The sequence below is a fragment of the Oncorhynchus masou genome, chromosome 1 (assembly GCF_036934945.1).
Source record: "Oncorhynchus masou masou isolate Uvic2021 chromosome 1, UVic_Omas_1.1, whole genome shotgun sequence".
NCBI classification, from domain to species: Eukaryota; Metazoa; Chordata; class Actinopteri; order Salmoniformes; family Salmonidae; genus Oncorhynchus; species Oncorhynchus masou.
In genome coordinates, this window is record NC_088212.1 from 10,066,543 (window position 1) to 10,089,940 (window position 23,398).

The window sequence follows — 23,398 nt, forward strand, 5'->3', positions numbered from 1 at the left end:
TTTACGCAGGACACTTGTCTCCATTTGTGCGTCGACAATGTCACATTAACTCGTGGTGCGTTCAACTGATCTTAATAGCTTGCAATCTTACCCGTGTCAAACCTCAGTTGCCTTCCAAACATAATTTCCTTTTCATTTGCATTCTTTGAGAGCAGGTTGTGAGGAACTTTGAATGACTAGTTGTCTTTGTCATCAGAAACTTTGATCAGTTGCGTCTCTCGTCAGTTCTTATAATTAAGCGCAAGGAGTTTTTTGTTGTTGCATGTAGCCTAAAATGACCATTTGACCTTTTTAACTTTAGACAAAGATATGGAGCTTACCAGTAAACAGAGGAGCGTTTTTTATATATTGTTTTTTTCAATATGCATGATCAACGTTTCTTTTTCTGCGAAAAGGACAAACGTTCGAAGATCGGGTAAGTTGACTATTGATCATGTTTTCGATTGATATGTAAGCCTAGGTCAAGAGATGTTTCTCCTGATTTTAATAAACATCAAAGACAAAATCATACATATTATAATTTTGTGATTATTAATTTGGCTTACATCATTTACAGTAGAATCAAAAGGAACTATGACCAATTTTCTGATTGTCATTTCCATATAGTACATGAATTGTTACATGTTTTGGAATACAGTAGGACAATTAGCCATATTACTATATGGTAAAAAACTCATAACGCTAATCGGAAACAAGTCTGTGTCATCATACTAGGTGACAGACACATTATCATACTAGGTGATAGACACATTATCATACTAGGTAGACACATTATCATACTAGGTGATAGACACATTATCATACTAGGTGATAGACACATTATCATACTAGGTGATAGACACATTATCATACTAGGTGGACAGACACATTATCATACTAGGTGGCAGGCGCATTCTCATACTAGCTACCAAGTGCCAGACACATGTTGTTCCTGTCAGTAAGGAAGGGGATTTGCAGAAGTACACAATTTCTACTGAGTAGTAGTGGAGGAGAGAATAGAGGAATATGGTATATTTGGTGTATATGTTGTATGCCTTGATTTACCACATGAGGACCTTTGGATACCCAAAGACTCCTGTGCTGAGCACACATGCTGCATTTGTTATTAAATGGGCACACACAGAGGCTTACACCTCCCTTCCTCTATTTTACACATCCCTTACCAGCTACAGTTTGTCTAACCACTGTATGACAGGCACCATAAAAAATGCACAGCCCTTGAAACGTAAAACATAAAAATGTGCCCTCTTGTACTTATTAACAAAGTGGGATGATTGCAGAGTGACGGATATTACTCTGGCAAAACCTACTGCACCATACCTACTGTATAATGTGATGTAAACTTACTGCACCAGACATACTGTATAATGTGATGTAAACTTACTGCACCAGACCTACTGTATAATGTGATGTAAATACAGATATCATACTAGGTGATGTAAACATTATCATGCACCAGACCATACTGTATAATGATGTAAACTTACTGCACCAGACCTACTGTATAATGTGATGTAAACTTACTGCACCAGACCTACTGTATAATGTGATGTAAACTTACTGCACCAGACCTACTGTATAATGTGATGTAAACTTACTGCACCAGACCTACTGTATAATGTATAATGTAAGCCTACTGCACCAGACCTGTATAATGTAAACTTACTGCATCAACCTACTAGACCTACTGAATAATGTAATGTAAACCAACTGCACCAGAGACCTACTGTGTAATGCAAAACTTACTGCACCAGACCTACTGTATAATGTGATGTAAACTTACTGCACCAGACCTACTGTATAATGTGATGTAAACGTACTGCACCAGAGCTACTGTATAATGTGATGAAAACTTACTGCACCATACCTACTGTATATTGTATTGTAAACCTACTGCACCAGACCTACTGTATAATGTGATGTAAACTTACTGAACCAGACCTACTGTATAATGTGATGTAAACTTACTGCACCAGACCTACTGTGTAATGTAAACTTACTGCACCAGATCTACTGTATAATGTGATGTAAACTTATTGTATCAGACCTACTGTATAATGTGATGTAAATTTACTGCACCAGACCTACTGTATATTGTATTGTAAACCTACTGCACCAGACCTACTGTATAATGTGATGTAAACGTACTGCACCAGACCTACTGTGTAATGTAAACTTACTGCACCAGACCTACTGTGTAATGTAAGCTTACTGCACCAGACCTACTGTGTAATGTAAACTTACTGCACCAGACCTACTGTATAATGTGATGTAAACTTACTGCACCAGACCTACTGTATAATGTGATGTAAACTTACTGCACCAGACCTACTGTATAATGTGATGTAAACTTACTGCACCAGACCTACTGTATAATGTGATGTAAACTGTATAATGTGATGTAAACTTACTGAACCAGACCTACTGTATAATGTGATGTAAACTTACTGAACCAGACCTACTGTATAATGTGATGTAAACGTACTGCACCAGACCTACTGTGTAATTTAAACTTACTGCACTAGACCTACCCTATAATGTAATGTAAATTTACTGCACCCGACCTACTGTATAATGGGATGTAAACTTACTGCACCAGACCTACTGTATATTGTATTGTAAACCTACTGCACCAGACCTACTGTATAATGTGATGTAAACTTACTGAACCAGACCTACTGTATAATGTGATGTAAACTTACTGAACCAGACCTACTGTATAATGTGATGTAAACGTACTGCACCAGACCTACTGTGTAATTTAAACTTACTGCACCAGACCTACTGTGTAATGTAAACTTACTGCACCAGACCTACTGTATAATGTGATGTAAATGTACTGCACTAGACCTACCCTATAATGTAATGTACATTTACTGCACCAGACCTACTGTATAATGGGATGTAAACTTACTGCACCAGACCTACTGTATAATGTGATATAAACTTACTGCACCAGACCTACTGTATAATGTGATGTAACCTTACTGCACCAGACCTACTATAATAACTACCAAGTTAAAATGTCTCTCTTACTGCAGTCAAAGAACGACATCCTTGGATGTGCCTTACTCTGTTGTTAAATCAATCAATCAATCAATGTATTTATCCTTAGGCCCTTTTTACATAAGCAGTTGTCACAAAGTGCTTATACAGAAACCCTGCCTACTTTTATAACACCTCACAGGTGTTATTTAAGTCAGTTATTCATTTGACATTCATCTCAATTAGTAACTGTCAACTTGTGGCTTGCTCACTGGCCATCAATGATCATTATCACTATAGAGGAGCATTCAGAATGTTGCAGTGTGTTGATTTTACTACAGCTTGGTGACCTGATGTTGGTCAGCAGGAGTGTATCAGAGCATACCCTCATCAACAACAACAACAAATATGTCTTTCATGGATATTAAGTGCTACAAAGTTTGGGTTCTAGTCTACTGTGCCTTTCTCTATTTCCTGTGATAGTGTGTTGCTCTGTCCGCCTGACCTCTAAGGCTTTTGGATTGAGACTATTATATCTCCCTGTAGTGCAGACAGAACTCAGAGCAGTTGTTTCTGACACACAGCTTGTATCCTGATCTCTTTCGGGCAGCGTTGCTGTATGTCTGTGTATTCTGCGGTGTGTTTCCAGTCATTCTGATCACATTCTACGAGGAGGTTGACAGGGACGTGACCACATGAATCACATCCCCTCTAAAACACAAGACTGGGGCAGCGTCCCAAATCGCACCCTTTTTCCTACATAGCGCTACATAGCGCTACATAGTGCTACATAGTGCTACATAGCGCTACATAGTGCTACATAGTGCTACATAGTGCTACACATAGTGCATAGTGCTACATACATAGTGCTACATAGCGCTACATAGCGCTACATAGCGCTACATGCTACATAGTGCTACATAGTGCTACATAGTGCTACATAGTGCTACATAGTGCTACATGCTACATAGTGCTACATAGCGCTACATAGTGCTACATAGCGCTACATAGCGCTACATAGCGCTACATAGTGCTACATAGTGCTACATAGGGAATAGTGTGCCATTTGAGACACAGTCGACACTCTTAGAAGAAAAAGGTGCCATCTAGAACCTAAAATTATTATTTTGGCTTTCCCCATAGGAGAACCCCTCGAAGAATTATTTTTGGTTCCAGGTAGAACCATTTTGCACAGAGGGTTCTACATGAACCCAAAATTATTCTACCTGGAGCCAAAAATAGTTATCCTATGGGGACAGCTGAAGAACCCTGTTGGAACCCTTTTTTAAGAGTGTAGGAGTACAGCGGCATCTGAAAAATGACGGACTCTTCCTAATTTAGCCTTAAAGCTAGAGGATCATCCACTAGACTCAGCCGCTGTTTTTGTCCGATTTTTATTTGAGCGGCTGGTCAGCGAACCGCAACATAATTACAAATAGTTTGTAGACTTCAAAATGACCGCAAGAAGCCCAAACAGATATAAAGGCTAGTTGGGGAACCCTGCCTCAAATGGCTAGTTGGGGAACCCTGCCTCAAATGGCCAGTTGGGGAACCCTGCCTTACAAGGACCGTTGGGGAACCATCTTCAAAAAAGGCTAGTTGGGGAACCCTGCCTTAAAAGGCAAGTTGGGGAACCCTGCCTCAAATGGCCAGTTGGGGAACCCTGCCTTAAAGGCTTGCAAAGTTGCCTTTTAGTCTTCTTCAGAAAAACATAGTAGCTTGAGGAAAGGGAAACAAAATGATGAGTGACAAACTCTTGTGTGACGTAACTGTCTTTTTGATCCTAGACGCTGCACAGTCCTGCTGTAACGTAACGGTAAATGCTTTGTAACATCCTAAAAACTATCCTAAACCACTACATCTTACTGCAGACCCCCACATTATCACATCATGTACTGTCTGCATGGAGATCCATGAGCATTCTATTCTATTCTATAATTTCAATTCTATTAAATTTGATTCTAAGAATCAGTTCTACATGACCTACCCAAGTGCACCTGGGGACAGGAACAAGTCAACTTCACATACTGCATTATCTGCTCAGAGAGCAGTGCAGGCTCCCTACATGTCCTTTCCATTTGGCCATGGAGGTCTGCTCCCTATCAGACATTTACCCCAGTGGAAATCTGTCCTTGCTTGGCCCTCTTCTCCTTTCCCCTTCCCTCCTCTCTTCTCCTCTGCCCCCCCCTCCTCTCTTCTCCTCTGTCCTTCCCTCCTCTCTTCTCCTCTGCCCCCCCTCCTCTCTTCTCCTCTGCCCTCCCCTCCTCTCTTCTCCTCTCCCCTCCCCTCCTCTCTTCTCCTCTGCCCTCCTCTCTTCTCCTCTCCCCCCCTCCCTCCTCTCCCCTCCCCCTCCCTCCCTCCTCTCTTCTCTTCTCCCCTCCCCTCCTCTCTTCTCCTCTGCCCTCCCCTCCTCTCTTCTGCCCTCCCCTCCTCTCTTCTCCACTCCCCTCCCCTCCTCTCTTCTCCTCTGCCCTCCTCTCTTCTCCTCTCCCCTCCTTCTCCTCTCCTCCTCCTCTCTTCTCCTCTGCCCTCCCCTCCTCTCTTCTCCTCTCCCCTCCCTTCCTCTCTTATCACTGCTCTGGAAAGGTCTGTTCTAAGTGCAGTGCTGACATTAGGTTCCAGCGAGTGAGTCATAGCGGAAGTTTTGGTACCTGTATCTACTATGTAGTGTTTTATTCTGGCTGCCTGGGTCTGTCTGTATCCCAAAATGGCACCCTATTCCCTACATAGTGCACTACCCATGGGAAATGGTCAAAAGTAGTGCACTATATAGGGAATAGGATTCCATTTCAGCGCTCAGAGATCCATTCAGACAGAAAGGGTACCCAGTTATGTGTCCTCTTCAGGAGCCATACTGATGACACAAGTGTTAACTCTCCACACTTTCACATCAGGGAAAATAATTAGGCAAAGACCAATGAGACCATCAGCATCACAAGGAATTTACCATGAAGAATGGGGCTGATTGTGATTATTAGCCATGACAGAGCAAATGCATATTTTGTGTCATCATTCAATAACCCTTATTAAAGGTGCTGTCTGAAATATAAATTAAATCACCTCGGAAGTCTGGGATGTGGAATACACCATTATGGTGGTCCCTTCCACACCCCAGACTTGCATCAGAGAGAGCTTTATTCTATGGGTGTTTACTCAGAAGGGCATTATATGAAGAGATTCATTAGGTCTTCTGAAAATTCTGGTAGTCTGCAGATGCATTGTCATGTCAAATATTACCACTGTATCTGTTGCGGCAGTCAAACACATCATTTTTATAAGAGAATGTGTGCGTTTTGACTCTTGAACTCATTCACAGAGGGACAGTATTTGTACTGTATTTATGATTACATATTGGTTGTAGATCACTCTTACAGTGGGGCAAATTGTGCAACCAATTGTGCAAGTTCTCCCACTTAAAAAGATGAGAGAGGCCTGTAATTTTCATCATAGGTACACTATGACAGACAAAATGAGAGAAAAAAATTCCAGAAAATCACATTGTAGGATTTTTGATGAATTTATTTGCAAATTATGGTGGAAAATAATTATTTGGTCAATAACAAAAGTTTATCTCAATACTTTGTTATATACCCTTTGTTGGCAATTGACAGAGGTCAAACGTTTTCTGTAAGTCTTCACAAGGTTTTCACACACTGTTGCTGGTATTTTGGCCTAATGAGTCCCATTGCCTCTTCACTTTGACCCATTGTGATGACATCATTTCCTGTCCCATACAGAGCGCCTCAGCCCTCCTTTGGACATCCAGTTGGAGATGGTGAACTGCACAGCCTTCAGTGTGCGGTGGAAGATGCCCCGGCGTCATGTTAGCACCATCACAGGCTACAAGGTAACAGTTGGTTTACATACACCGACACAGTGGTCACGTTTCGGGCCGACCACTTTGCAGTCGTCTGTCACATCTCACAGTGCCTGGTTTAACATATCATATGATATTGCAATCTGATACCCGCATCAGCTCGACAGCAATGTCGTGGGTCTGGAACGTGACCATACACAGTACATGGAACGTGGTGTGCAGTTCACTACCCAGAACAGATGGATGTTTTCAAGCAGACTTATTTGTTTAATGTTACATGATATGAGGTCAAGCATAACTGTCTCTATCTGCAACTGTGTGAATGGATATATTCCAAATGGCATCATGTTCCCTTTATAGTACACTACTTTGGACCAGAGCCCTCTGGGCCCTGGTCAAAAGTAGGGCTGGGAATTGCCCGGGATCTCACGATACTTAGGTACCGATATGATATGTATTGCGATTCTCATGATTCTATACGTATTGTGATTCGATACTGTGATTTTATTGCGATTTGATGTTCCAAACATATTGCTCACTATATGTACCGGGAAAACGTGGATGTCGATTAAGGCAGCCTCCCGCACCTCTCTGATTCAGGGTTAAATGCAGAAGACACATTTCAGTTGAATGCATTCAGTTGTAGAACTGACTAGGTATCCCCCTTTCCATAATAAGCACGGTGGTGGATGTCTGCTGCAGAGAGACCATGTGAACATGAGTTTTGATTAGTCACGGAGCACTCACGGAAATAAAAGACATATTGGCTCACTATTTAAAAAGAAGATGGATAACATGCTACAGGATCAAAAATATAGGTGTAGGTTTAGGTGTAGGTACAGCCTACTAGCTCTTGCTAACGCTACCTAGCAACAAAAAAAAACATATATCCAGTGCCGTTTAACTTTTTATTATTCTAAAATGGATTAAATAAATAAAAATTCCTCAGCAATCTACACACAATACCCAATAATGACAAAGCTCATTTTATAAAATTGAATAAAAATAAAACAGTGAAATAATAATATGTGTTTAGACCCTGAGACTCAAATTGAGCTGAGGAACATTCTGTTTCCATTGATCATACTTCAGATTTTTCTACAACCTGATGGAAATCCACCTGTGGTAAATTATATTGATTGGACATGATGATTTGGAAAGGCACACACCTGTCTATATAAGGTCCCACAGTTGGCAGTGCATGTCAGAGCAAAAACCAAGCCATCAGGTCAAAGGAATTGTTCGTAGAGCTCTGAGAGAGGATTCTTTTGAGGCACAGATCTGGGGAAGGGTACCAAAACATGTCTGCAGCAGGTTCCCAAGAACACAGTGGCATAAGTTTGGAACAACCAAGACTCATCCTAGAGCTGGCCGCCCGGCCAAACTGAGCAATCAGGGGAGAAGGGCCTTGGTCAGGGAGGTGACCAAGAACCTGATGGTCACTCTGATAGAGCTCTAGAGTTCCTCTGTGGAGATGGGAGACCCTTCCAGAAGGACAACCATCTCTGCATCACTCCACCAATCAGGCCTTTATGGTTGAGAGGCCAGACGGAACACACTTCCCAGTAAAAGGCCCATGACAGTCTGCTTGGAGTTTGCTGAAAGGCACCTAAAGGACTCACTACAAGATTGTCTGGTCTGATGAAACAAAGATTGAACTCTTTGTCCTGAATGCCAAGCGTCACGTCTGGAGGAATCCTGGCACCATCCGAATGGTGAAGCACGGTGGTGGCAGCATCATGCTGTGGGGTGTTTTTCAGCGGCAGGGACTGGTAGCTAGTCAGGGTCGAGGCAAAGATGAACGGAGCAAAGTACAGAGAGATCCTTGATGAAAACCTGCTCCAAAGCACTCAGGACCTCAAACTGGGGTGAAGGTTCACCTTCCAACAGGACAATGACCCTAAACACACAGCCAAGACAATGCAGGAGTGGCTTCGGCACAAGTCTCTGAATGTCCCTGAGTGGCCCAGCCTGGTCTTGAACCTGATAGAACATCTCTGGAGAGACCTGAAAATAGCTGTGCAGCAACACTCCCCGTACAACCTGACAGAGCTTGAGAGGATCTGCAGAGAAGAATGGGAAAAACTCCCCAAATACAGGTCTGTCAAGCTTGTAGCATCATACTCAAGAAGATTTGAGGCTGTAATCGCTGCCAAATGTGCTTCAACAAAGTACGAGTAAAGGGTCTGAATTTTTATGTAAATGTCATTTTTCATTTTTTTTTTTTTATAAATTAGCAAACGATTTTGCTTTGTCATTATGGGGTATTGTGATGTCATTATGGGGTATTGTGATGTCATTATGGGGTATTGTGATGTCATTATGGGGTATTGTGTGTAGATTGATGAGGGAAAAAAATGATTTAATACATTTTAGAATAAGGCTGTAACGTAACAAAATGGGGGAAAAGTCAATGTGTCTGAATACTTTCCGAATTAACTGTATATACACTGAACAAACATATAAACCAACATGCATCAATTTCAAAGATTTCACTGAGTTAAAGTTCATATAAAGGATTCAGTCAATTAAAATCAATTCATTAGGCCATAATCTATGGATCTGTGTGTTCAGTGTGTCTATATCATTTTTTACAAATCAACACTTAACATTGTGATATGTAACTGTATCGATGTTTCCCCCCCCATCACTACTCAAAGTAGTACACTAAGTCGGGAATAGTGTGCCATTTGGGACACACCGTGTCTCTTATTTGACAGCAGTCTGATGACCTTGTGGTGAACGTCAGCTAAGGCCTCATTACCATCGTGGATCAAGAAGCATTGATGCTCCTGTTTCTTCATAAAGAGAAGAGAGGATACTATTTTTGCTCCTCATTCACATAAAGAGAGGACAGGGTTATATTTCTGCTCCTCATTCACGTAAAGTGAAGTTTATTGTACTGGACCCAGGCTTCAGCTGTGAGACACGTACACACACATTTACACACACAAACAAACACACACACCTGTACACACACAAGTACATGCACACACACACCTGCATACATGCCATTCACGTGCACACACACACACACACACACACACACACACACACACACACACACACACACACACACACACACACACACACACACACACACACACACACACACACACACACACACACACACCCTCTGCCATACACTACCCCACTTACCTTTCCCTCCACTTCACAGAAGGGCACTTCACCTTGTTGCCACCTTGTACATTTTCTAAGCCTGACGATAGTATACTGCACAATCTTGAACCCAGGCTGTGTGTGTGTGTGTGTGCGTTCGTGTGTATGTGTGTGTTTGTCAGGTGTTCTACACAGAGATGAGGAACAGTCGGCCAGTGAGTACTGCCGTGACGCTGGAGGTGCCTCTCAGTCTGGACATGCTGACCACCGTAAGTAACGTGTCCTCTCCTCAGAGTGATGGCAGTGATACTGTTAGCTGTATATGTATGGACATAACAGTGTGGACATGTCCTTACAGTAACCATAACAGTATGGACTTGTCCTTACAGTAACCATAACAGTATGGACATGTCCTTACAGTAACCATAACAGTATGGACTTGTCCTTACAGTAACCATAACAGTGTGGACATGTCCTTACAGTAACCATAACAGTATGGACATGTCCTTACAGTAACCATAACAGTGTGGACATGTCCTTACAGTAACCATAACAGTATGGACATGTCCTTACAGTAACCATAACAGTATGGACATGTCCTTACAGTAACCATAACAGTATGGACATGTCCTTACAGTAACAGTATGGTGGACATGTCCTTACAGTAACCATAAGGTGGACTTGTCCTTACAGTAACCATAACAGTATGGACATGTCCTTACAGTAACCATAACAGTATGGACATGTCCTTACAGTAACCATAACAGTATGGACTTGTCCTTACAGTAACCATAACAGTATGGACTTGTCCTTACAGTAACAGTATGGTGGACATGTCCTTACAGTAACCATAACAGTATGGACTTGTCCTTACAGTAACCATAACAGTATGGACATGTCCTTACAGTAACCATAACAGTATGGACGTGTCCTTACAGTAACCATAACAGTATGGACGTGTCCTTACAGTAACATAACAGTATGGACTTGTCCTTACAGTAACCATAACAGTATGGACTTGTCCTTACAGTAATTGAACAAATACATGGGTGATAGAAGTAGATTTTATTTATTTTATTTTCATTTTACCTTTAGTCAGTTAAGAACAAATTCTTATTTTCAATGACGGCCTAGGAACAGTGGGTTAACTGCCTGTTCAGGGGCAGAACGACAGATTTGTACCTTGTCAGCTCGGGGATTCGAACTTGCAACCTTTCGGTTACTAGTCCCACCAGGCATCTGGTGGAATTCTTTTAAAAGTATACGTTTTTTAAATCCGTTTTGAGGAGGTCACATAGTGTTTCTTGGAAAACAAATAGTTGACTGTTTTATCCTACTTAATCCAACATAATTACTTATTTATTATTTTGGCTCTTATTCTCTCTTAGGGGCAATTGGATGGACAAGCAAGTTTTGTAAGTAGTATTCAGACAGAACTGTGCTACTTGTGCCAAACATATTTGAGTGTAAAACTTTAAAGTTACATAATTGTTGTCTAATATAATCTTATCCACAGTCTTTGTATGTACAGTACCAGTAAAAAGTTTGGACACACCTACTCATTCAAGTGTTTTTCTTTATTTGTACTATTTTCTACATTGTAGAATAATAGTGAAGACATCAAAACTATGAAATAACACATATGGAATCATGTAGTAATCAAAAAGTGTTGAACAAATCAAAATATATTTATATTTGAGATTCTTCAAAGTAGCAACCCTTTGCCTTGATGACAGCTTTGCACACTCTTGGCATTCTCTCAACCAGCTTCATGAGGTAGTCACCTGGAATGGATTTCAATTAACAGGTGTGCCTTGTTAATTTGTGAAATTTCTTTCCTTCTTAATGCATTTGATCCAATCAATTGCGTTGTGACAAGGTAGGGTTGGTATACAGAAGATAGCCCTATTTGGTAAAAGACCAAGTCCATATTATGGCAAGAACAGCTCAAATAAGCAAAGAGAAACTATAGTCCATCATTACTTTAAGACATGAAGGTCAGTCAATCGGGGAAATTTCAGAACTTTTAAAGTTTCTTCAAATGCAGTTGCAAAAACCATCAAGCGTTATGATGAAACTGGCTCTCATGAGGACCGCCACAGGAAAGGAAGACCCAGAGTTACCTCTGCTACAGAGGATAAGTTCATTAGAGTTACCAGCCTCAGAAATTGCAGTCCAAATTAATGCTTCACAGAGTTCAAGTAGCAGACACATCTCAACATCAACTGACACTGCGTGAATCAGGCCTTCATGATCAAATTGCAGCAAAGAAACCACTACTAAAGGACACCAATAATAATAATAACAATAAGACTTCTGTCCTTTGGAAATCTGGTTCCCACCATGAAGCATGGAGGAGGAGGTGTGATGGTGCTTTGCTGGTGACACTGTCAGTGATTTATTTAGAATTCAAGGCACACTTAACCAGCATGGCTACCACAGCATTCTGCAGCGATATTCCATCCCATCTGGTTTACGCTTAGTGGGACTATAATTTGTTTTTCAATAGGACAATGACCCAACACACCTCCAGGCTGTGTAAGGGCTATTTGACCAAGGAGGAGAGTGATGGAGTGCTGCATCAGATGACCTGGCCTCCACAATCACCCAACCTCAACCCAATTGAGATGGTTTGGGATGAGTTGGACCACGGAGTAAAGGAAAATAAGCCAATAAGTACTAAGCATATGTGGGAACTCCTTCAAGATTGTTGGAAAAGCATTCCAGGTGAAGCTGGTTGAGAGAATGCCAAGAGTGTCACATGGAATGACGCTGGAAAGACGAAGCAGGTATGGGGAGTAAAACACTTAATAAATAACAAACATGGAACAAGACAGGAACAGCGTCAGCAAACTAAAACTAAAGACAAAAACAATACAATGCAACAGCGGAGAACAGAGCTGGGGAACTGACAAATATAGGGGAGGAAATAAACAGATGTTAATTGAGTCCAGGTCCAATATCGCTGATGCTCATTATGAGGGAAGGCAGGTGTGCGTAATGGATGGAAGGAGTGTGTGATGCAGGGCAGCCTGGCACCAGGGAAGAGGGAATAGCGGGAGCAGAGGTGACAGTAACCCCCCCTCTTGGGGCGCCACTCGGCATTCCACCCGGGTGAACCGGCCGAGACATGGGCGCTGGGCAAGCCGGTTGGGGCGTGGGAGCCCAACAAACCGGCATGAGCGTGAGAGCCTGGCGAGCCGGCTGAGACATGGAAGCCAGACAATCCGGCTGTGGCAAGACACCTGTCAATCCCGCTGCAGCGAGGTAGGCGGATGCAGGGCAACCTGACGCCCCCGAGCGCCAGGAGCAGACGTGACAAAGAGTATGCATTCTACTTTGAAGAATCTAAAATATATATTTTATTTGTTTAACACTTTTTTGGTTACTAAATGATTCCATGTGTGTTATTTCATAGTTTTCATGTCTTCACTATTATTCTACAATGTAGAAAATGGCAAAAATAAAGATAACCGTTGAAAGAGTAGGTGTGTCCAAACTTTTGACTGGTGCTGTGTGTGAATGGAAGTTTCAGAGCAGACAAGCTTACTATGCACTCTCTCACTCTCTCACTCTCTCACTCTCTCGCACCCTTTCTCCTAGGATGTGGACATTGGTAACCTTAAAGTTGCCACCCAGTACAGAGTTAGTGTTGGTGCGTATGGATGGGCAGGCGAGGGCCGACCTAGCATGCCCAGGGACATCAGCACTTCTTCACAAGGTAATCAAGGGTGACAGCAGAGGTGACAGCAAAGGTGACCACAATACTGTGCTGTATTTTTTTTACTCTACAAGCTAGACCTGTCTGAGGTGTGCTGTCACTGCTTATCCATATATGTTATATTTATATATTCTTATCCCATTCCTTTACTTGATTGTGTGTATTAGGTTTTGTTGTGGAATTTGTTAGATATTACCTGTTAGATACTGCTGCGCTGTCGGATCTAGAAGCACAAGCATTTCACTACACTCGCAATAACATTTGATAACCATGTGTATGTGATCAATAACATCTGCTAACCATGTGTATGTGGCCCAATAACATCTGCTAACCCTGTGTATGTGGCCCAATACCATCCGCTAACCATGTGTATGTGACCAGTAACATCCGCTAACCATGTGTATGTGACCAATAACATCCGCTAACCATGTGTATGTGACCAATACCATCCGCTAACCATGAATATGTGACCAGTAACATCCGCTAACCATGTGTATGTGACCAATAACATCCACTAACCATGTGTATGTGACCAATAACATCCGCTAACCATGTGTATGTGACCAATAACATCCGCTAACCATGTGTATGTGACCAATAACATCCGCTAACCATGAATATGTGACCAGTAACATCCGCTAACCATGTGACCAGTAACATCCGCTAACCATGTGTATGTGACCAATAACATCCGCTAACCATGTGTATGTGGCCCAATAACATCCGCTAACCATGTGTATGTGGCCCAATAACATCCACTAACCATGTGTATGTGGCCCAATAACATCTGCTAACCATGTGTATGTGGCCCAATAACATCCGCTAACCATGTGTATGTGACCAATAACATCCGCTAACCATGTGTATGTGACCAATAACATCCGCTAACCATGTGTATGTGACCAATAACATCCGCTAACCATGTGTATGTGACCAGTAACATCCGCTAACCATGTGTATGTGACCAATAACATCCGCTAACCATGTGTATGTGACCAATAACATCCGCTAACCATGTGTATGTGACCAATAACATCCGCTAACCATGTGTATGTGACCAATAACATCCGCTAACCATGTGTATGTGGCCCAATAACATCCGCTAACCATGTGTATGTGACCAGTAACATCCGCTAACCATGTGTATGTGACCAGTAACATCCGCTAACCATGTGTATGTGACCAGTAACATCCGCTAACCATGTGTATGTGACCAGTAACATCCGCTAACCATGTGTATGTGACCAGTAACATCCGCTAACCATGTGTATGTGACCAGTAACATTCCCTAACCATGTGTTTGTGACCAGTAACATCCGCTAACCATGTGTATATGACCAGTAACATCCGCTAACCATGTGTATGTGACCAGTAACATCCGCTAACCATGTGTATTTGACCAATAACATCCGCTAACCATGAATATGTGACCAGTAACATCCGCTAACCATGTGTATGTGACCAGTAACATCCGCTAACCATGTGTATGTGACCAGTAACATCCGCTAACCATGTGTATGTGACCAGTAACATCCGCTAACCATGTGTATGTGACCAGTAACATTCCCTAACCATGTGTATGTGACCAGTAACATCCGCTAACCATGTGTATGTGACCAGTAACATCCACTAACCATGTGTATGTGACCAATAAGATGTGATTTGATTTTGATGTGTATGTGACCAGTAACATCCGCTAACCATGTGTATGTGACCAGTAACATCCGCTAACCATGTGTATGTGACCAGTAACATCCGCTAACCATGTGTATGTGACCAGTAACATCCGCTAACCATGTGTATGTGACCAGTAACATCCGCTAACCATGTGTATGTGGCCCAATAACATCCACTAACCATGTGTATGTGGCCCAATAACATCTGCTAACCATGTGTATGTGGCCCAATAACATCCGCTAACCATGTGTATGTGGCCCAATAACATCCGCTAACCATGTGTATGTGACCAATAAGATGTGATTTGATTTTGATGTGTATGTGACCAGTAACATCCGCTAACCATGTGTATGTGACCAATAAGATGGGGTTTGATTTTGATGTGTATGTGCTAATGCAGTGGTTCCCAAACGTGGGGTCTGAAACTCAAATGAGGTCTGTCATTTTTTGAGAAAATCTGTATGTCATCTTTTTTTAACATCCTTTTAACCATGTGTATGTGACCTTTAACATCCTTAACATTATGTGTATGTGACCAATAAGATGGGATTTGATTTTGATGTGTAATGCTAATGCAGTGGTTCCCAAGGAATATATAAGAAATATACATTTTATAAGTTGGATCCCTGAAAAATCTGTCATTTCTGTCATGTTGTTTTTGCAGAAAAAACAGAAACCCTTTTAGTGTCAACTAAGATCCTTTTACACCTTATACATTATTGTGTGTAATTAATATCATGTATGGTATACAGTATTCTGTGAATAATTACTATCATGTATGGTATACAGTATGTTGTATATAGAAATATCATTTTATACAGTTGGATGCTATGTTAATATCATATGGTATACAGTATGTTATGCTATATTTTTGTTGTATACAGTTGTTGTGCTATATTAATATCATGTATGGTATACAGTATGTTGCGTATATTACTATCATGTATGGTATACAGTATGTTGTGCTATATTAATATCATGTATGGTATACAGTATGTTGTGCTATATTAATATCATGTATGGTATACAGTATGTTGTGCTATATTAATATCATGTATGGTATACAGTATGTTGTGCTATATTAATATCATGTATGGTATACAGTATGTTGTGCTATATTAATATCATGTATGGTATACAGTATGTTGTGCTATATTAATATCATGTATGGTATACAGTATGTTGTGCTATATTAATATCATGTATGGTATACAGTATGTTGTGCTATATTAATATCATGTATGGTATACAGTATGTTGTGCTATATTAATATCATGTATGGTATACAGTATGTTGTGCTATATTAATATAATGTATGGTATACAGGATGTGGTGGTATATTACTATCATGTATGGTATACAGTATGTTGTGCTATATTACTATCATGTATGGTATACAGTATGTGGTGGTATATTAATATCATGTATGGTATACAGGATGTGGTGGTATATTCATTTTCTTCCTGTTGTCATGTTGTTGTTTATTGTTTCCTTCCTTGTAATTCCCCCTCAAGGATGAATTTATTTAACTTTGTACATCGAGCATGATCTTACATTGAGTTCAGCGGGACATTTAAATGTCACATGACAGAGTTGTTCTTTCCCATCCGCAGAGATGTGTATGCCTCCGTCCCCTCCCACACAGCCCAGTGTCGTGGCCGTATCGGACACAGAGCTTGCGTTGTCATGGACACAGGGTGAGAGTGAGGGAAGTGCACCAGTTCTACACTTTCTTGTTGCTTACATCAGGTACGTTTATACAGTGACTATTTAGCTTACGCTTAGCGGTAAACAATTCTAGTCAGTCTTCTACTTTTTTCTTTAACCTTTATTTAACTAGGCAAGTCAGTTAAGATCAAATTCTTATTTACAATGACGGCCTACCCCGGCCAAACCCTCTCCTAACGACGCTGGGCCAATTGTGCGCCACCTTATGGGACTCCCAATCACGGCAGGATGTGATACAGCCAGGGACTGTAGGGACGCCTATTGCACTGAGATGTAGTGCCTTAGACTGCTGCGCCACTCGGGAGCCCAGATGTGCCTAGATGTGGTCTGTTTTAGTGTACATCCAAGTAAATATCTTAAGAATATCCAAAATGACAACAAGGTTTATTTATGTCAGTACCCGAAAGATTCCTTGCCACTACTGTGTCAACCTCTGAAAACCCCTCCGGCCTCCCGAGTGGCGCAGTGGTCTAAGGCACTGCATCAGTGCTAGCTGTGCGACTAGAGAGTCTGATTTCGAGTCCAGGTTCTGTGCAGCCGGCCGCAACCGGGAGACCCATGGGGCGGCGCACAATTGGCACAGTTATTTTAATTTTATTTTTATTTCACCTTTATTTAACCAGGTAAGCTAGTTGAGAACAAGTTCTCATTTACAACTGCGACCTGGCCAAGATAAAGCAAAGCAGTGCGACAGAAACAACAACACAGAGTTACATGGAATAAACAAGCGTATAGTCAACACAATAGAAAAAAAAGAAAGTCTATATACAGTGTGTGCAAATGGCGTGAGGAGGTAGGCAATAAATAGGCCATAGTAGCAAAGTAATTACAATTTAGCAGATTAACACTGGAGTGATAGATGAGCAGATGATGAACAGATGATGGTGTGTAAGTAGTGATACTGGTGTGCAAAAGAGCTGCAGAGTAAATAGAAACAATATGGGGATGAGGTTGGGTGGGCTATTTACAGATGGACTATGTACAGCTGCAGTGATCGGTTAGCTGCTCAGATAGCTGATGTTTAAAGTTAGTTTGGGAAATGTAAGTCTCCAGCTTCAGCGATTTTTGCAATTCGTTCCAGTCACTGGCAGCAGAGAACTGGAAGGAAAGGCGGCCAAAGGAGGAATTGGCTTTGGGGATGACCAGTAAGATACAGTATACCTGCTGGATTGTGTGCTACGGGTGGGTGTTGTTATCGTGACCAGTGAGCTGATATAAGGCGGATCTTTACCTAGCATAGACTTATAGACGACCTGGAGCCAGTGGGTCTGGCGAAGAATATGTAGCGAGGGCCAGCCGACTAGCGCATACAGGTCGCAGTGGTGGGTGGTATAAGGCGCTTTGGTAACAAAACGGATGGCACTGTGATAGGGCGGCAGGGTAGCCTAGTTGTTAGAGCGTTGGACTAGTAACTGGAAGGTCGCAAGTTCAAACCCCGAGCTGACAAGGTACAAATCTGTCGTTCTGCCCCTGAACAGGCAGTTAACCCACTGTTCCCAGGCCGTCATTGAAAATAAGAATTTGTTCTTAACTGACTTGCCTGGTTAAATAAAGGTAAAAAAAAAAAAAAAAATTAGTCTGCATCCAGTTTGCTGAGTAGAGTATTGGAAGCTATTTTGTAGATGACATCGCCAATTCGAGGATCGGTAGGTTAGTCAGTTTTACGAGGGTAAGTTTGGGTAAGTCTAGATTTGATTTTGGATTGGAGATGTTTGATATGAGTCTGGAAGGAGAGTTTACAGTCTAGCCAGACACCTAGGTACTTGTAGTTGTCCACGTATTGTAGGTCAGAACCGTCCAGAGTAGTGATGCTAGTCGGGCAGGCGGGTGTGGGCAGCGAATGGTTGAAAAGCATGCATTTGGTTTTGCTAGCGTTTAAGAGCAGTTGGAGGCCACGGAAGGAGTGATTAGGGGAGGGTTCCATCGTGCACTAGAGACTTCTGTGGCGGGTCGGGCACAGTGCACGCTGACACGGTTGCCAGGTGTACGGTGTTTTCCTCCGACACATTGGTGCGGCTGTCTTCTGGGGTTAAGTGGGCATTGTGTCAAGAAGCAGTGCGGATTGGTTGGGTCATGTTTCGGAGGACGCACAGCTCTCGACCTTCACCTCTCCTGACTCCGTAGGGGAGTTGCAGCGATGGGACAAGACTGTAACTACCAATTGGATACCATGAGACTGTAAGAAAGAAAAGAAAAGCCCTCTGAAGACAGTAATGTTTTCAAACTTTTTTGCAGATTTGTTCCACTCTAGAATGCATGTTTCAGTTTGAATTCTCGACTATACTGAAGCACAGTGGTTCTATTTGACCAGCTGTTTTCTTCACACAGTCCATTTAAAATGAGAAGTATTGATTTAAAAAATAACATTGACTGTGGTAAGCGAGATGGACCGTAATAAAAGTACCAGCTGTACATGTTCAACTCTGATCTCCTCACCCTGCCAAGCTTCTGACAAGACAATTGTCTGATTTGTAATATCCTCATGTTCCCAGCCAATAGAGTAAGATACTGTTTCACGCCTGCTAGAACAAGCAAGTACTTGGAATTGGGTTGATCCGTTGCCCGATTCTAATATCAAATGGCAACTTTGAAAAAATGTAGAAATGGTTGTTTAAATGGAGCTACATCAATATATCTCTTTCTAGGCCACAGCATATATTCAACTTCACATGAACATTTGCTGAAAACACTATCCCGGTGTTGCCTGCCAATCAGTTGAGAATGAGTTGTGTTTCTGTGTTAAGACGAGTGTGTTTAGACTCAACTTTGACCTGTGAACCATGTTGGGACTGGAAGTGTGCAGGACAGGTGTGCAGTGCGTGGTGAGAACCCTGTAAGCTAACCTGTAAATTATGCAGTCAGTGGCCCTCTAGTTAAGTAGAGCATGAAGCTGGAGAAACACACCCGTTCACAAGGTGCAGACTAACGCAGACTATGAATTAAGTTGCACACTCCATATTCCTCCATATTCCTCCATATTCCTCCATATTCCTCCCAGTTAAAATAAATAAATAAATGCATTATTTCATGAGAAAAAAAAAATATATTCTTTTTTTCTCTCAATGTTTTATATTCTGAATAGTGTTTTAGTCAGTGCACCAGTGTAATTCCTATATGAATGGTCTCCTCTATACAGGCCTGAGATGGACACAGAGTGGACCTACATCAGGGAGCCCATTGAAGCCAACTCCATGGTACTGAAAGGGTTAAGCCCCGACACGGAGTACCAGTTTGTGGTCCGAGCCGCCAACGTCCATGGAGTGAGCCCTCCCAGCGCCATCAACAACCCCATCCGCACCCCTGGTAACTGCCCCGCCACTGTGTGTGTGTGTGTGTGTGTTTTCTGTCCATTTCTTTAAGTCCATGGAGATAAAGCGATAGACTTAGACTGGGTCCAAAGATTTGTATTTTCCTGTTGTAATAATGTAAATTACAATTGGTGTGGGGGGAGATTTATGGGGCTGATTGCTATTGATATGAGAGAGTCACAAATGGCACACTCCCTACATAGTGCACTACTTTTGACAGATCCCTATGGGCCCTGGTCAAATGTAGTGCACTATATAGAGAATAGGATGCCATTTAGGAGGCTACCAGAGATAACCCTGAGGCTCCGGATCAGTACTGTCTTTATAGGGGGGAGAGAGGCCATGGTAGACTGGCAGTCTATGGACAAACATTAGCAAGTAAGCTTTACTCTGGTGTGTGTGTACGTGTGCAAGTATGGAAGTGTTGTTGTTTTTTGTTTGTTTTTGCACACACACTGTATTAGGTAAACATAAGGTTATTAATACAGGTTGGAGGTAAGACTCCCAATAGGTACTGGAGACAAGTTTAACCCTTTATAGAACAGAGAGAGCTTCCTGATGCCATGTGTGAGGAGGACTGTGGGGGCTGTTGTCCTGTCAATCCAACTCCTAGAGCCATGTGGGTGGGCGGATGGCGCGCCGACACATGGTGGCAATCACAGGGTTAAACTGGACTGAATGAAGCATCTTAAGTCCTGTTGGTTTGGATAGAGAGGCAGTCCCAACACACTGCGTCACAAGCCTGCCCCCCCTCACAGGGCGAAAATCGGGTTACGCCCTGGCCTCATCAGACAGGATTAAGAGCGGGGGGATGGGGGAGGTTTTACCCCCGTGGAGAAGGGCGGGTTTGTACAGGACTTGACTCGCACCCATATATCCAAATTACCTCCCTCCATGACCAAAAACATGGGGCACGTGAGGGAAAGGAAGCAGGGAGGGGCGCGTTACAGATCCCCATTTGTAGTTCCCTCCCACAAAACAAAGAATAAAGAGGACAGGATCATTTTAATGCCAATCATCGTTACCATAACACATTGAGGACTCATTCTGTTATATGTTCTGTTATAATCTCTACCCGGCACAGCCAGAAGAGGACTGGCCACCCCACATAGCCTGGTTCCTCTCTAGGTTTCTTCCTAGGTTTTGGCCTTTCTAGGGAGTTTTTCCTAACCACCGTGCTTCTACACCTGCATTGCTTGCTGTTTGGGGTTTTAGGCTGGGTTTCTGTACAGCACTTTGAGATATCAGCTGATGTACGAAGGGCTATATAAATACATTTGATTTGGTTTGATTTGATTCTGTTTTCACTCTGATTGAAAACATTTTCTCCTTACTAAACACAACCCATTTTATTTCCACTTCTACATTATGGTCAGCAGTAACCTTACCCCACTCCTACATTATGGTCAGCAGTAACCTTACCCCACTCCTACGTTATGGTCAGTAGTAACCCCAGTAACCTCCTACATTATTATGGTCAGTAGTAACCTTACCCCACTCCTACATTATGGTCAGCAGTAACCTTACCCCACTCCTACATTATGGTCAGCAGTAACCATTATGGTCCAGTAACCACCCCACTCCTACATTATGGTCAGCAGTAACCTTACCCCACTCCTACATTATGGTCAGCAGTAACCTTACCCCACTCCTACATTATGGTCAGCAGTAACCTTACCCCACTCCTACATTATGGTCAGCAGTAACCTTACCCCACTCCTACATTATGGTCAGCAGTAACCTTACCCCACTCCTACATTATGGTCAGCAGTAACCTTACCACACTCCTACATTATGGTCAGCAGTAACCTTACCACACTCCTACATTATGGTCAGTAGTAACCATTATGGTCAGCAGTAACCACACTCCTACATTATGGTCAGCAGTAACCATTATGGTCAGCAGTAACCTTACCACACTCCTACATTATGGTCAGCAGTAACCTTACCCCACTCCTACATTATGGTCAGCAGTAACCTTACCTGACTCCTACATTATGGTCAGCAGTAACCTTACCCCACTCCTACATTATGGTCAGCAGTAACCTTACCCCACTCCTACATTATGGTCAGCAGTAACCTTACCCCACTCTTACATTATGGTCAGCAGTAACCTTTACTCCTACATTATGGTCAGCAGTAACCTTACCCACTCCTACATTATGGTCAGCAGTAACCTTACCATTATGGTCAGCAGTAACTCCTACATTATGGTCAGCAGTAACCTTACCCCACCCTACATTATGGTCCTACATATGGTCAGCAGTAACCTTACCCCACTCCTACATTATGGTCAGCAGTAACCTTACCAGTCACAGCAGTAAACCTATATTATGGTCAGCGCCAGAAGATGGTGCCTCTTCCTCTTCGGGCGGTGCTACGGCAGCAGTAACCTTACCCCACTCGTCAGCAGTCGTTATGGTCCAGGCCATTATTAGCTGCCACCGATTCCCCTTCCGTTTGTTTTGATTATTGGGTAATTGGGTACACCTGTTTTGTGTTAGGGTTTGTTTGTAGGCTATTTAAGGGCACTAGGCCTGCTGGGTATTTGTGCGGGCTTGTTTTTTGTTACTCTGTTTGGATGGTGTTATTTTTGTTCCTGTCTCTGTGTTTGTTGTCACCAGATAGGCTGTTTAGGTTTTACGTTAAGTTTGTTGTTTTGTATTGTTCATGTTTATTCGTTCATTAAACATGTATGAAAATTACCACGCCGCATTTTGGTCCGATCCTTGCTACACCTCTTCGTCAGAGGAGGAGTTAGAAGAAAACCGTAACATTACCTGACTCCTACATTATGGTTAGGAGTAATTATTTTGAGGTTGTTCTGCACACACACGCACAGACACACAGTATTATATGTGAAATAAATAATTTAGGTTGGGGATTCTAAACATCATAGTGTTTTTGTTTCCTACTGTCTGGCCGGACTCAGCCTGGTCTCTGTCTGCCTGGTCAGTCGTATATCTGGGGGACAGGTTCCAGTATGTGGTGAAAAAAGCTCTCTACACTGTGACAGGTAGACCTGGGACAACTACTCTATTA

General features: G+C 42.3%; 1 protein-coding gene across 3 annotated transcripts in view; it reads left to right on the plus strand.

Annotated features, from left to right (window-relative positions):
* Positions 1-309: 309 nt before the first annotated feature.
* The window catches only part of LOC135546065 (pikachurin), a 42,995-nt gene continuing 19,906 nt past the window's right edge, over positions 310-23,398 (plus strand). Inside the window, exons 1-8 of one of the 3 annotated variants that reach the window (XM_064974225.1) lie at positions 310-415; positions 6,723-6,832; positions 10,105-10,191; positions 11,311-11,337; positions 13,526-13,643; positions 16,934-17,069; positions 20,185-20,351; positions 23,289-23,372. In XM_064974225.1, the coding sequence (XP_064830297.1) occupies positions 310-415; positions 6,723-6,832; positions 10,105-10,191; positions 11,311-11,337; positions 13,526-13,643; positions 16,934-17,069; positions 20,185-20,351; positions 23,289-23,372 (835 nt within the window). Of the gene's footprint in view, positions 436-6,722; positions 6,833-10,104; positions 10,192-11,310; positions 11,338-13,525; positions 13,644-16,933; positions 17,070-20,184; positions 20,352-23,288; positions 23,373-23,398 lie in introns of all 3 variants that reach the window. The other 2 variants (XM_064974308.1, XM_064974392.1) reach the window with 2 other exon arrangements.